Source organism: Diabrotica undecimpunctata, chromosome 2 (genome assembly GCF_040954645.1).
Source record: "Diabrotica undecimpunctata isolate CICGRU chromosome 2, icDiaUnde3, whole genome shotgun sequence".
Taxonomy (NCBI): domain Eukaryota; kingdom Metazoa; phylum Arthropoda; class Insecta; order Coleoptera; family Chrysomelidae; genus Diabrotica; species Diabrotica undecimpunctata.
Window position 1 is genome coordinate 169,575,162 of NC_092804.1, and position 16,715 is coordinate 169,591,876.

A 16,715-nucleotide genomic window follows, 5' to 3' on the forward strand; every position below is an offset into this window, starting at 1 on the left:
GGACCGACTGTGGTAACTGCAGAGCTTCTTGATCGATCCTGCAATTACATCAGTTTGAATAAAAATCATAAATAATAAATATTTTATTATAGTCTAGAATGTATCACAGATTAGTATCTATATTATCATATATTTTTAATAAAATTTTTTACTTTTCAAAGCCTGCTGAATTTCTTCTAGAGTTAAGCCTCTAGTTTCCGGTATTATAAAATAGGTTATAATTGCAGATAAAATATTACAAACTGCAAAAACGTAGAAAGGTGCAAAAAATCCAGCACTGGTATTGATCAAATAAAACATATAATTGATGAAGCTTCCACCGGCTCCAAAGACTAACACATTCACAACCATTGCTTTAGTTTTAATACTGACAGAGAAAAGCTCACTTAACATAAGTGTAGGAATGACGGTCAAGCCAAATGAAGCAAAAATTTGATATGTAATCATGCTGGCAATTGGAAACCAATTAAAACTCGAAACATCGATGTTGGTATAATCGTTGAGGTAAAAAAAGGTTGCCATGCAAAATAATATTACTCCATTACTAGCAGTACTAGTAATATAGAATACTCTTCGTCCAAATCTGTGCATAACAAACGTCAGAACTAGAAGGTTCAAAACCATTTGAACGCCCGTGTATATTATAGAAGACAGTTCATGACTTAAGTTTCCTCCAGATTTTTGGAAAATAAATTGTGTAAAAGTTATAAAAATACAAAGACCAGAAGTGTGTTGTGAGAATCGCAAAAAAGCTCCTGCTAACAAAGCCCTTCTATTACTTTTTATTTTAAACAAGTCTCCCCACGTTCCTGATTCTGACATTTGTCGCTGAACATCCAGTTTTAACTGGTTTAAATTTTGTTCAATATTTTTTTCTCCTCTAAAATATAATAAGGACTTTCTTGCTTCTTCTTCTTTCCCCTTAATTAAGTAATAATAAGGAGTTTCGGGTACCCATAAAAATAAAATAAAGAATATAATAGGCAATGGCAAACATATGTAAGAAGTTACCACAACTCCACAGTAACTACCAATGACGTTAATTAAAAATTCTCCTACATAGTAAGAACCTGCAAGCAGATTACCCCACTTGTCCCTTACTGCAGGCGTTGTTATTTCTCCGACATAAGGAGGTAGAGCTGAAAAGAATAGTCCATCTGCAATTCCTGCAAAGGCTCTTGATACGTAGAACATATAAACATCCTTTGCAAATGCAGCGAACAGCCAACTGGCTACCTGAGGTACTGCAATTAGGAGAAGTGTCTTTTTGCGGCCGAGACCATCGGTAAGTATAGCACAAAAGGGGCAGATAGCGAGGGTAAAAATTGGATTAATTGTATTGAAATATGATGCTTCTTGTTCTGAGATATTGTATTTTTCCTTGTCGTTGACTATTTGAACCATAAATGGAGATGCCCATGCGAAGAATTGTCCGTTGGTTATGCCCACCATAGTACCTAAAACGACAATTAAATAAAATATAATGTTATGGAAAATCAGTAATATTAAGCTAATTAATATCCCACGAAAAGACAATCAAGAAAACTACAGCCAAAAGGGAAAAGCTGCCTAAACAAATTATGCAATACCAGTAAAGGGAACAAAATTGCTGTAATTATGAATAAGATAGACAAAAAAGTATTAAATGATTACAAATATAATAAAAATATCCACGGTAATATCAGTATAACATATCCTCCTTCTCCTCATTCTTCCAGTCCTTGTGATAATATAAATATTTAAAAAAAATTTAATTTTAAACATAAATGTTAGCTTGGTGATTGGAGATCTTCCTCTTGGTCTTCAGCCTTCTATCTTTCCTTCTTCTACCCATAATTCCATAGTCCTCGTTATTCTGGCGTGACCGAAGTAACCAGGTAAGCTAAGTTTACATTTTTAGTAGCCTGTCTTTTATATTAAGTTCTTCCAGAATTGAAAGGTTGGTTTTTGTGTTATGTCCAGGACACGCGTAAAATTCTTCTGTAGACCTACATTTCGACGGCTTCGATCTTATTTCTGTCGACATCTTTGCGAGTTCATGGTTCAGCTGCGTATGTAGCGATGAGAAAAAGTAGGGGCATTGGCCAGCCTGAGCTTAATATTCCTTAGAATAGATGTATTTCTTAGAAAAGAATCTTGCCAATCTTTAAGTTTTCTCTATCGTTTATTCCATCTATCATCTATTTAATGTATTATATACGTCTGATCTACCAACTTCAAATAACGTAATAATTGAAACATTTGCAGATGATACAATAGCGCTCACAAGTCATAAACACATCAAAATACATGATAATATACGAGGGTGGATTGATATAAAACTAGCCTTTGATACGAAAAACAAGTTTTTTGGAATTAAATCGATTTATTTCTCAACATAGTCCACTTTTAGCTCGATACACTTTGTAAGACGATGTTCCAATTTTTTTATCCCATCCGAATAGTACTTTTGCTCAAGCTCTTCAAAATAGGCCAAAGTTTCAGCGACGACTTCATCATTTGTTGCGAAACGGCGTCCTCCGAGCCATTTTTTTAGATTTGGAAACAGGCAAAAATAGCTGGCGGCAAGATCTGGAGAATATGGTGGGTGTTCAACCAATTCATAGCCCAATTCGTGTAATTTTGCCATGGCGACGGCCGATCGGGAGCCGGTGCATTGTCTTGGTAAAAGAGCATTTTTTTGCGTTCCAAACCGGGGCGTTTATGATGCAATTCGGCATCGAACCGATCCAATAATGCTGCGTAGTACTCATCACTCATTGTTTTTCCTTTTTCCAAGTAGTAAATGTGGATGATGCCCTTCGCATCCCAGAAAACAGTCGCGATCACTTTGAATGTGCACTCTTTGCCTTCTTCGGCGGCCCTTCGCCGCGTTTGCGCCACTGTTTCGACTGTTCTTTGGTTTCCGGTGTGTAATAATGCACCCAGGTTTCATCGACGGTGACAAATCGGCAAAAAAAATCCTTCTGATCGCGCCGTATCATCGCCAAAAGTGTCTCCGAAGTGGTCACACGTTTTTGCATTTGATCGATTGTCGGCAAACGCGGCACCCATCGCGCGGATAGGTTTTTCATGTCCAAATCATAGTGAAAGGTGTTGTGTACGCATTCGTAGGAAATGTTTAGGACCTCCATTAACTCGCGGAGCTCAATTCGACGATCTGCCATAATCGTATCATGGACTTTGTTAATCATTTCCGGCGTGGTGACTTCATTTGGCCTCCCGGGACGCTCATCATCAAAAACACTAGTACGACCACGAACAAATTCAGTTTCCAAAATTTTACTGTTGCTAACGAAGGTGAAACCTCACCATAAACTTCGTCAGAGAAAACAGAAAGAGCAAAAGAAAAAGCTAAAGAAAGATTTGATGAAAATATTTCAACACAACGCTCTGATTTTAAAAATGGCGAAAAAGTATACGTAAAAGAATCCCAAATAAAATCAAAATCTGAAAATTTATTTAATGGACCTTTTCAAATTCAAGAAATATTTACAAATTCTGCCATTATTCTAAATCCCCAAACAAATCAAACTTCTAAAGTAAATTTTGACAGGCTAAAACCATACTTTGAATAAATTTCTTCTTTACAGAATCTATGGACTATTTTCAGTCGCCTACTCCCAATTTCACCTCTCTCCCATTAACAATACAGTTGGAATCTTCTATCACGAAGAAGGTACCATTCGAATATCTAACGATAAATAATAGACATTACTTGTTTACAAGGAATTGCTCCCTATAAAAACTGCCATATCCAACAACGACAGAATTTTAGAAAACTTGCTAGACAGATTTACTAATGCCGATACACCAAGAAAACTTGCATTTCAATCCGAAGTACAAACACACATTAGTTTGATAAGACAAATTTCAAATTCCGTAAATTTAAAATATAGAGAAGTAATTGCCGACACACGAGCCTATAATCCACGCCAAAAACGAGGATTAATAAATGGTGTTAGAACCTTATGGAAATCTATTAGTGGAAATTTAGATGCATTAGACGGTGAATATTTCAATCAATGTATAAATAGGATCACTACAGATGAAAATCAAATAGAAACGCTCCTAAAGAACCAAATTTCTATTACAACTTCTGTCATAAAATCTTTTAACACTACTATCAAAAAATTACAAATAGACGAAGAAACTTTTAACAAAGACATAAACGATATCGAAACTACTCTTATAGACATTGCTGACACAGATTTTTACCATGCAGAGATTGGCTACTTCTGTGAGTTAAGATATTCTTAGGTCAGTTTATTTTGGAATGGTTCATAGTATTCTGACATATTGCATAGTTCTTTGGAAAAACTCGTCCTATGCATATAAAATTTTCACTTTTCAAAAAGCAGCAATCCGAATTATTGACTCAGCAGAATATCGCGCCAACTACAAACCCTTGCGTTACACCAAATATAACAACCAAATACCTTGCGTTACACCTGGACCAAACCCTGTGTTGGAAGGAACACATCAGCAAAAAAAGTAAACAAATACAACTCAGACAAAAAAGTATCAGTTGGTTAATTGGAAAAAAACCAAAAACTGTCAATAAAGAATAAAATTTTAAATTATAAAGCAGTAAACCAAGATGGGTACATGGCGTAGAGTTATGGGGCTATAGTAGTAAATCCAACATTGCTATAGTGGAAAGATGTCAATCAAAAATCGTAAGAGCAATTGTTGATGTACCCTGGTACGTAACCAACCAAAGAATCTATGGGGATCTCAACAAAAAAAGAAGTAATCCAGCAAAAGAAATCACAATACATTCAAAAAGTAAACACACACACTGACGTTGGCCAACAAACCAGTAACATGAACACGTGATTTTCTCACTGCAGGGGACCACATCACACAAGAATCAAAAATCGAACGACAGGACCTAAACTCATCACATTAACTAGAATAATTTTTTTATTCTAATTATTTCTTATTGGTTATAATATATATATATATATATATATATATATATATATATATATATATATATATATATATATATATATATATATATATATATATATACGTTCGAATTATCGGGTAAAGTGGTCTGTAATGAAAATCTTTCTTTTTTCTGAGATACTCAATATTTCGCCATTTATTTAATAGCTTCCTCAGGAGTAAACTAAAACAATTTAAACATTACAAAAAATGGCGTACAAATACATTTTAAAACACTCACAGAATTTAAAAGATTTCGCAAATAAAAACTGACATTGAAATATTTGAAATATTGAATGTCAAGATTAAATTGTCTTAAGCACGTTCGTTACAGCTATACGATAAAAAATTAAAATTAGTTCAAATGTAAAAATAAAAATAACAATAAAAGAAACGTTAGAAGAATGATATTTCTTTGATGAATTATTAAGGTTAGTTGTTATTAAGATGAATGTTGGCTATTTTGAATATTTATAAATTTTGTTCAATATGTTACAATATATGTTACTTAACTGTCCAGTGTTAGTTTTATAATTTAAAGTGTTTTTATTTTTGTTAATGTAATACATATCAAGAAATAATCTACTTTTGTAGTTATCAGTCTGTGCCAAAATGTGAGCTTTGTTATAATCTAGCATATGACCAGTGTTTTTATAGTGCTCAACTACTGCGCAAGTATTTTTTCCCAAGCGGCAATCACTTTTATGTTGTGTGATGCGTTGTTTTAGCCATTGTGATGTTTGACCAATGTAGCTATTTTGACATCCTAAACACGGTATTTCAAAAACGACATTACTTTTATATAAGGTTGGTACTGGGTTTAATTACCTTTTGAATTACCATTTATATATAAATATGTCGATAACATCATATGTGCAGTTCCATCTTATCATATCAATACCACACTAAACATATTTAATTCATTTAATAAACATCTTCAGTTTACAATTGAAACTGAGACAGATTTTAGTATACCATTTTTAGTCACAAGAGTAATAAGAACAAATGACAATATTTTGACATTGGATTGGTACCAAAAGCCGACAGCATCAGGCAGGTATATAAATTACTATTCAAACCATACCACCCGTCAAAAATATAATACCGTACTAGGTATGAAAAACAGGATAATGTCCATTGTTGATGACAACTTTTTACAAAAAAATCTGGACATAATATACAACATTTTTCGTAACAACGGATATCCTAAACAAATATAAAAAAAACTGATTTACAGCACTAATTTCTATGACGGCCCCGTCCATGATTCTAACAACAAATCAATCAAATATAAAAAACTTCCCTTGTTTAATGGTCTAACTCATTCTGTCATATCCATATTCAAAAATGTTCCTAATATTAGTATAGCTAAATATAATACCATGAACAGCAAACAACTATTTTCAAAAATCAAAGACCCAGTACCAACCTTATATAAAAGTAATGTCGTTTATGAAATACTGAGTGAACTAGAAGTGACTAGTGAGTGTAGTAGTGTCTGGGGTCTCGGGAGACTGAGACCTCGGAAGCCCTGAAGAAGACATCAGAGAGGATGACGAAAGCTCGGCAAAATGGATATCGACGCGGTTCAACCCGGAAGACTGGTGAGTTTAATATTAATTTTGATAATAGTATTAATCAGTATTAATCTTAGCTCTAAGTTTAATTGTACTAACCGCGGAAATCTTTCCGAACATATATATATATATATATATATATATATATATATATATATATATATATATATATAACTAAGGTACACTCGAAGAGTGGTGGGTTTTTCGGTCAAAGTGGAGAAATAAAAGACAAAGAAGATGGCTACTTCATCTATTTATTGAAGACGTTTCGCTTTCTGCTCAGAAAGCATCATCAGTTCATCTAAAAAGAACAATATGAAACCAAACATCCATAGAGAGGTTATAACCAAAGTGTGTTACCTTACAAAGACATGTAGCAGTCAGTGATGTTAAAAATATGAAAAAGCTTACAAAGCTGGACATTCAGAGTTAACGTTGTATATAACAATTAATTGAAACTAGGTAAAGTTTGCAATTTGACAAAATTAGCACAGCAAAAGAACATGTGATAAAAATACATGTATATATAAAAAAAATTTTATAAAAACTTAGTAAAAAACATTAAGGTTTATTTTAAAGTGTAAAGAACTAGAAAGATCATTAGATTGCACTTCCAACAAATTTATTTAAAAAATTATATTTTAATTTTAACTTTAGGTAACATTATAAGTTATTAAAGACTAATAGTAATACAGATAAAAATGAAGTTACCAGTCTTTAGCTTACTGAGGCTCGTTGGTAAATGAATTTAAAGGTTTGACACCCACGCACAACAACGTGAGTAGAAATGGCCTTGAAGTCACAATGACATAAACAGCAAGGCAAGCTACCAACCTCTATGTATTAAGGCGGTATATTCAAAGAATGTGATAAATTTGGTTGACAACTTGTCGTTAAAAAACCAAGCAGTGAAAGGAAAAGGTGGTTAAGATCACCATTTAACCCTACAGTGATTGATCTATCAACAAAGAACAAAGCAAGAGGAGTCAATCCAATATATTGTTACGATAAATATACTGGCCTAACTTTTATGACTAATTATTCTGTTTTATTGTAGAAATTTCGGTGGAAGTCTAGAACCAAAATTATGGTGAATGAGCCGGCCAAGCTTCTCGATCTTTCGATGCTGTTCTAGTATATCAGGATTTCGTATATAAATACAACATTTTTATATGGAGGACAGTTAATACTCAAGACCCGCGCTCGCGAATTTGTACGTCCGGATATAATAAATTATTGTCAGATAAGTTAATATAAATAAAGAAATAAATTAAATCCGTAAGTGTTATAAATATTGAACCTTTTAATAAATTCACAACAAATGGTGTCAGAGTGAGATCGAACATAAATTAGACTTATAATAATAATACAAGTGAATATAAAATAATTGTGAAAATGGCTACGATTTATGAGCTGACAGTGACTAATTTAAGAAGACATCTCGAAGACAGAGAATTAGCTTCTACCGGAAAAAAGGCTGAGTTAGTCCAACGACTAAAGAACGCTTTGCTAGAAGAAGGACTAGATCCAGAGACTTATATATTTGAAGATGCTGTCATCTCGTCGATTTCGAAATTAGAGAACAAAGTTTCCGGCGACATCGCATCATTGGAGAACAAAGTATCCGGCAACATCGCTTCTTTAGAAAGCAAAGTTTCTAACGAGATTTCTTCTCTGGAAAGCAAAGTTTCTGCTAACATCTCTAAAGTCACTTCAGAGATATCTGCTCTTGACGATAGAGTGTCTTCGTTAAAAAACCAAGTTGCTGCCGATATGTTGGCCTTCGAAGAAAAGATTAAAGAGATGGAAAGGAAGATGGAGGAAACAGGGACAGCAGAGAGAGGAAACAATCCAATTACAGTGGAGACAAAAGAAGAAGAGACGAAATGTAAGTTGGAAACACGGCCGAAATTTGAAGGAAGTGGAGGTTCTGTCCATGTGAAAGTCCCAACTTTCGATGGAAAATCGTCATGGAACAACTACATGAAACAGTTCGAATCAGCCGCAAGAGCAAATGGATGGTCTGAAAAAGAAAAGGCGGTAAACCTGACTATCGCTCTTCGAGGAGATGCCTTAGATGTGCTTCAGACCATAGCAGTAGAGGAGACCGATGATTTCGAACAACTGAAGAAGAGGTTAAATATGCGATATGGCCACGAACATTTGGAGCATGTATATCAGTCGCAGCTTAAAAATCGTAGACAGAAGAAAGATGAGGCTCTTCAAGAATATGAGGTAGATATTGCCAGATTAGTACGATATGCTTATCCAACAGCTCCCGAAGACATGATGGAAAAATTGGCCGTTCAAACGTTTATTGATGGTCTTCGTGATCATGAAATGCAGAGAACACTGCGATTAGCACGTCACAAGACGCTGGTTGATGTCCTATCCGCCGCCCTCGAATATGAGTCAGCTACGCAGGCCTCTGGCGGTTACAGTAAAGTTAGGACTGTAAAAGAGGAAGGAGATGAAGATAAACTTGACCAGCTCTTTAATTTGATGAAAAGCATGACATGCAAGAAAAAGAAGACCATAAAATCAAGAAACTCACCATCAGGAAAACCAGAACGAGTCAACCTTAGGGGGGCAGCTTCGACCCGGAACTCTTCCAAAGACCCTCTTATACTAATAGCTTCTTTGAAATGTCGTGAAGATAGTGTATATGTAGATGGAGACATAAATGGTAAAAAGCATACGTTGTTGGTGGATACCGGAGCGACCAGAACCATTATACGCCCGACAGTTATAAACAGCCGAAAGAAACTGTTACCAACGAGGTTGCGACTTCGGACCGCTACAGGTGAAAATGCCAACATTCATGGAGAAATCCAGGTACAATTGGGGATTGGAGCAGAAAAGTTTGTCCATACTGTTATAGTTGCTGACATCGAAGAGGATGTTATATTAGGAATGGACGTAATGAATATGCATGGATTCCAATTGGATTTTAAGAATAAGGTAATCAAAGTTGGCAACGAGGAAGTATTTCTCCATCCACATAATGACAACACTGTGCAAGCAGCCATTACAGAAGATACAGTCGTGCCTGCGAGAAGCGAAACGATCATAGTAGCGCGACTACAGGGAATTGTAGACGAAGGGAGACCTGTTATGATGGAGCCTTGGAACCACGACGATGAGGTTGGCCGTGGAATCATAATTGGAAAGGAATTGGTGACTTCGGCTAAAGAAATTCCTGTGAGACTTATCAATGTCAACGACTACCCAGTGACCATAAAGAAAGAGACAAAAGTAGGAACTTGTGTACCTGTGACATCCATAATTCGTCAGGCGACAACATCTGATAATTCCAACGACAAATTCGACCAAATGGTTGCAGTTGCAGGACAGTCTCTAAACCAGATGGAGAAAAGGAAATTAAGGGAATTTCTTCGGCAGTATCGTGATATTTTCGTACCGAAAGGAGGAAAGACGGGAAGAACTACCGTTGTTAAGCATAAAATTGATACTGGTAATGCTAAGCCAATTCGTCAAACAGCTCGACGATTACCACAGGCGAAAAGAGAGGAAGCTGAAACGATTGTTCAGGAAATGAAGAAAGACGGGGTGATAGAACCTTCTACGAGCCCATGGGTCTCTCCGGTGGTCCTGGTTAAGAAGAAAGACGGAACGACGAGGTTCTGTGTGGATTACCGTTTGCTGAACAACGTTACCAAGAAAGATAGTTATCCTCTGCCTCGGATCGATGACACATTGGACACATTGGCTGGAAGTAAATTGTTTTCCACTTTAGATTTGAAGTCTGGATACTGGCAGGTAGAAATGGACCCAGTAGATAAAGAAAAGACAGCCTTCACCACAGGATCTGGATTGTGGCAATTCAACGTTATGCCATTTGGACTTTGTAATGCTCCTGCGACATTTGAGAGGCTTATGGAAAATGTGTTGAGAGGGTTATCTTGGAAAACATGCCTGGTTTATTTAGATGACATAATCGTCTTGGGGGAGACATTCGAAGATCATTTGAGGAATTTAGAAAACGTTTTTAATCGACTTAAAGCTGCCCAATTGATGCTAAACCCCAAGAAGTGCCAGCTATTTCAAGGTAAAGTCAATTATCTGGGTCATATAGTCAGTAAAGAAGGAGTGGCCGTGGATAAGGGAAAAATCGATTCCATTAAGGAATGGCCAAAACCAACTGACAAACATCAAGTGAGAAGTTTTCTTGGATTATGTACTTACTACCGGAGGTTTATTAAGAAGTTTGCAGATATCGCTAAGCCATTAACGCGACTTACAGAGGAAGCAAGAGAATACCGCTGGGATATAGACTGCCAAAATGCCTTTGAGACCTTGAAAAAGCATTTAATAACAGCACCAATTTTAGGGTATCCACTGCCAGAAGGAGAGTTCATCTTAGATACAGATGCAAGTAATGTGGGAATTGGAGGAGTGCTGTCTCAGATTCAAGGAGGACAGGAACGAGTCCTCGGATATTTTAGTAAAGTTCTTTCAAAACCTGAGCGGAATTATTGCGTCACGAGAAGAGAACTTCTGGCAGTAGTGAAATCAGTAGAGCACTTCTATCAATACCTCTATGGAAGAAAGTTTCTAATCCGAACCGACCATGCCGCCCTTAAGTGGTTGATGCAGTTTAAGAATCCAGAGGGTCAGATAGCCAGGTGGATCGAACGACTCCAAGAATACGATTTTAAGATTGAGCACCGGGCCGGAGTTAGCCACAGAAACGCTGATTCTCTTTCCAGAAGGCCATGCTCAGCAGAGTGTTCCCACTGCAACAAAACGGAATCCAAGGAAGCAGCAGTGCTAAGAACGACGATTGTCAACGACGACTGGACGCCTACTAAGATCAGGGAAGAACAAGAGAGAGATCCAGTTATACAGAAAATCCGAAAATGGAAAGAGGAAAACCGTCGACCACCTTGGCAGGAAATATCAAACCTATGCTCAGTAGTTAAGACGTATTGGGCCCAGTGGGACTCATTTATCATCGAAGATGGCTTGCTTAAACGAGTCCTGGAAAATGATGACGGTTCAGAGAAGAGAAGACAGTTGGTGATCCCAAAGAGCAGAATAGCCGAAGTACTTCGTCAGTTACACGACAGTCCATCGGGAGGGCATTTTGGTGTAAGGAAAACCCTTCAGCGAATTCGGGAACGGTTTTATTGGATGAACAGTTCCGACGATGTAAAAGACTGGTGTAAGAAATGTACTATTTGTGCCACGAGTAACGGGCCTTACCGAAAAAGGAGAGCTCCTATGAGACAATATAATGTTGGAAGCCCGTTTGAAAGAATAGCTTTGGACATCGCTGGGCCATTTCCAGAAAGTGAAAATGGAGGCAAGTACATGCTGGTAGTAATGGATTACTTCAGTAAGTGGGTCGAGATTTACGCACTTCCAGACCAGAAGGCCGCCACCGTTGCAGATAAGTTGATCCAAGAATATATCAGCCGATTTGGAGTGCCTTTGGAGATCCATAGTGACCAAGGCAGGAACTTCGAAAGCGATCTATTCCAAGGAATATGTGATAGACTAGGCATGAAGAAAACAAGAACTACAGCATATCATCCGCAATCTGATGGTATGGTAGAACGGATGAATAGGACAGTTGGCAAATATTTGACAAAGATGGTGTCCGATCATCAGCGAGACTGGGACCAATACCTTCCGTTCTTCACAATGGCCTACAGATCTGCTGTTAACGAATCAACAGGCCAGACACCAGCGAAAGTCCTATTCGGACGCGAAATGCGACTACCTTGTGATCTAGAGTTTGGGTGTCGACCTGGAGAAGATGTAGCAGGTGAAGATTATGTGATCGAATTACGAAGAAGAATGGACGATGTACATGAGTTGGTCCGTTCCCACCTTCAGATCGCTAGCGACCGAATGAAGAAACGGTACGATACACAAGCCGAAAAGGGTTGCTTTAAGAAGAACGACAAAGTATGGCTGTATAATCCCAAGAAGCGAAAAGGTTGTTCTCCCAAATTGCAGCAGTTTTGGGAAGGTCCATACCTCATCATGGAGAAGATCAACGATGTCATCTACCGAATAAGCAAGATTCCGAGGGGAAAGCCGATGATAGTACACCATAACCGGTTGGCATCTTTCGAAGGTGACCACGACGTAGATGAAGAAGTGGAAGTAAACCAAGTCCAAGATGTGTCTGACCTCACGTTTGAGGAATTCATGGGTGCCTATGGAGGTACCGGTAAAGCGAGACATGGTGTTACCACTGAAGAAAAGCAAGATCTACTCGCGCTCCCCGATGACTACTCGCTGGCCCTTACCATCCCGGCCAGTATCAAAGACGCACCAGGGTTGGCATCCGTCTTTCGAAGGAAGTTTGGTCGAGTTGCAGAACTTCAATGCCAAGTGCCAGCGTCCGGTAAAACCTTGAAACTCCAAGATGCATCACGTTACCTTTTCTACCTGGTAACAAAAGACACTGCCCGTGACCAACCTACCTACCGAGATGTATGGGAAGCCTTACTTCAATTGAGAGGGCACGTACTAGAGTCCGACGTGCAAAAGTTAGCCATGCCAAAGTTGGAGTGCCGCCAATTAGATTGGAGGGTTATCCGAAATATGGTGGAGGAGATCTTTAAAGACACCGAAGTCCAGGTGTTAGTCTGTTGCAATCCGCATAGTTACTGGTGCGGAGAGAAAACCGTCCCTTGTCATTTTTATACAACTGGAAGTTGTAAAAGAGGGTCCAGTTGCCGATACCAGCATACAGTTCCGGTTCCAGTCCCGACAAGGTTCCAGGAGGAACCATCTTTTAAGAGGGGGGCAATGTTACGATAAATATACTGGCCTAACTTTTATGACTAATTATTCTGTTTTATTGTAGAAATTTCGGTGGAAGTCTAGAACCAAAATTATGGTGAATGAGCCGGCCAAGCTTCTCGATCTTTCGATGCTGTTCTAGTATATCAGGATTTCGTATATAAATACAACATTTTTATATGGAGGACAGTTAATACTCAAGACCCGCGCTCGCGAATTTGTACGTCCGGATATAATAAATTATTGTCAGATAAGTTAATATAAATAAAGAAATAAATTAAATCCGTAAGTGTTATAAATATTGAACCTTTTAATAAATTCACAACAATATCATATATTATAATATTATGACGTCACTAGTTAGCCAGCTAACAGGTGAAGATTAATAAAAATTTCCACAGTCCAAAGGTTCAAACATTAAGGACCGTAATGAAAAGGATTCTATGAATCAGATTCAATTTAAAATTTTATCAAACAAGTTCATCAAAAAGAACAATTACTTAATTCTGTAAAAGTGATATTGACAAATATTAATAAAAAGTAAGTTGATAAATCTTAATTAAAGAAGGAATAATTTATTTATATTTTATTTTTATTTTTATTTGAATTTATTATAAGAAAATGTGATAAAGAAAACCCCAAAATGGGACAAAATTTAAGTAAACAACATATCAAGCCTAATTCTGTAAAATTAATGCATGATAAATTTGGCTCAAATTACTAATGTCCGTTCTCTTATTAAGAGTATTAGGATGTTTTAATATTGCACACATTTCTAAAAACTGTCTTTTAACGAGATTGTGTTCAGTGCCAAGAATTTTAACTTCATTAAAGTTTACTTCATGCTTAGTGTTAATGGCATGTTGGGCAAGAGCACAAGTATGCTTAGATAAATTGATATCACTGCGGTGTGTCGTAAGACGCCCTCTCAGTGATCTCCCAGTCTGACCGATGTAACATGAGTCACACTCAGCACAAGGTATATGATATATTACATTCACTTGTTGTGAATACAATATATATTTATAATATATTATATATACAACATCAGGAAGGACAAAATCAGAATCTGAGCATGTACACAGGATAAAAGATGAAAGATGGCTAAAGAGAATAGTAGAAACTAAAGGAGTAAAGCAATGAACGAGAGGACGGCCAATAAAAAGTTGGATAAATTAAATAATAAAAGCAGGTAAAGCCAAAGGGATAAACTACACAGACATAAAAATGATATTGAGACTTTGACATTCTAGCGAGTAAAAGGAGTTTATAGAACAAAAATAAGAAGAAAACTCAAAGACTCTATTGGGAAATTTAATAGGGAATTCGATCTTGTATAAGGATAAATATAACGAGAATAGTATTTAAATGAAGGGCGTAATGAAGTATGAGAATACAAAAAGTCATAAAACATATCGGAGTTTGTCACCAAAAAACATAACTGAAAGTATCAAGAGACCACAAATTAACGTAAGGCTACATTAGTATTAATTTAATGAATTTGACACCTAAAAGATCAACAGAAACTATAAAAGAAAGTCGAAGAAATAGTAAGAAACGCACTAGACATGGTTAAAAAAACGTGAATGGATTTCCACGTGAACATGCAATATTAAAAGAAATATGAAGCCCACGAACTTTGAACCACGAAATCAAAAAATTTTTATTTTGATAATAAAAATCTATTTTTGTATTCAATTACAACATAAAATATGTAGGTAGTTTATGAATATTACTTACTTATTAAAATGGCATAAATCTGTGGCCATGTCTTTTCCTGTTCATCTTTAGAAGTTTTGTTGTTTTCAACTGTTAACACAACCATTTCGATCTTTTATTTCTGCCTTAAATCCTATAATAAAAGTTTCATTGATATGAGTGTGTATAAACTGTCAAATACTATCTGTAGGTCTCGTAGATTTGACTCTCTTTTTATGGTAAAACTAAGTGTTTATTTTTTTAAGAAGATAAGCAACGTAAGTAGAACAAACATAGTAGTACAGTATCAAAATGTTAAGTAATTCCACCAGTTACAATTACATCATTGACTTTGACGGGATCAAATTATTAAAAAAATGATTTACATTATTAATCCCATATTAACTGAAAAAATGTTACCAATAGTTGCAGAAAAAGTTATAATAGACAATATACCAATATGCTACAAGTTTACAACGTTTGAGGCATTCTATTTTATACCTTTCGATGCATTGTTTGTACTGTCAATAAAAGTTCCTCACTTCTTTTTTCTGCCTTTTAAATCGGATTCTGTTTAATGTGGCAGGTAGAGTGTGACATTGCAAAATGTGGCAGTACACTAGAATGTTCCGGCCTATAAGTAGCCTATTGATATGGAGAGTAGAAATTTTTTTCCATTTTATGGTCAATTAAAATTCCCGTTAATGGACAAAAGTTAACGAAAAGTTCGCCTGCAACTTGATAAGTAATTTCCAACTAGGAATGACGAACACTGCGAATTTTTAAAATTAAATCCTGTGGCTAAGCTTTAATATTGTTGAATATTGCCGAGACGACCAAAACGGCTGATAACAATGTATCATTCTTACGGTAACACATATCAGGCTGAAGCGATACGGAAATAAGTATATGCGATCAGAGATATCTACGATGGTTAGCTGGTGGGTACTGTTATATTAGATTTCGGCGTTTTTGGTGTACCTTGTTTATGTGAACCATCTAATGTGGTTGTATACGCGGGTAAATATGCGAAGGTTGTCTGTGCTAGTTGTCTCCAGTGTATGTAGTGCTGACATTATTTGAAGCACGTTGCATATTGCAGTAAAAAGTTCTTTCCGGAGTTAAGAGATATAAAAAACGGCTTTAAACCAAGAGTTGTAACTGGAGGTGTCATGAAGAATGACGAATAATGACCCAGAGAATATAATTTAACAGGCTGCTAAACATGTATGCAGATGAAGCCAAGCTGGAATATATGTATTTATCATTTGGCCTCGTGGATCAGCACTCAATATATTTTTGATGGACATCATTTGTAAAAAAGAATAAATCAAATTGACCATGGAAGAAGAAAACAACTTACTATCTTTTCTGGATGTGGTAATCACAAAAATAGAATACAGAATATGTAAACAGATATTTAAATTATCACTCAAACCATAACATCAATATCAAAAAGGAAATCACCAAATCACTATATGATAGAGGCTAAAACACATGCTCCAAAGAAAATGTAATGCAGCCAGAAAACCTGCTAACGAAGGTCTTAACAAAAAATAATTATCCATTGATATTTATGAAAAAGGAATTTCACAGGATTGAAAAAAGGAAAAAATAAAACACAGTCATTGTATTCCGCCATTTCTGTATATATTTGAGAACTTTCTCTAAAAAATTTTTGTGACTTAAATTAATAACCCCGCCGAA

The 16,715-nt window shown here is 36.2% G+C and overlaps 2 protein-coding genes across 5 annotated transcripts in view; one reads left to right on the forward strand and one right to left on the reverse strand.

Moving 5' to 3' along the window:
- Positions 1–16,715, forward strand: part of LOC140435189 (uncharacterized) — a 1,123,409-nt gene that overhangs the window by 512,819 nt on the left and 593,875 nt on the right. The gene's annotated exons all lie outside the window — the stretch shown is intronic.
- LOC140435188 (facilitated trehalose transporter Tret1-like) lies at positions 71–15,228 on the reverse strand. The gene is made up of 2 exons (XM_072523963.1): positions 15,051–15,228; positions 71–1,457 (listed from the first exon to the last, which is right to left on the reverse strand). The coding sequence occupies exons 1-2, from the start codon at positions 15,133–15,135 to the stop codon at positions 136–138; spliced, it is 1,407 nt and encodes a 468-aa protein (XP_072380064.1). The 5' UTR covers positions 15,136–15,228; the 3' UTR covers positions 71–135.

Bases quoted from the DNA above. Each gene is read 5' to 3' on its own strand.
- LOC140435188 (XM_072523963.1), bottom strand. From the start codon at position 15,135: ATGGTTGTGTTAACAGTTGAAAACAACAAAACTTCTAAAGATGAACAG. The intron at 1,458-15,050 runs GTAAGTAATATT...TTGTCGTTTTAG, and splicing joins GATTTATGCCATTTTAATAA to GTACTATGGTGGGCATAACC.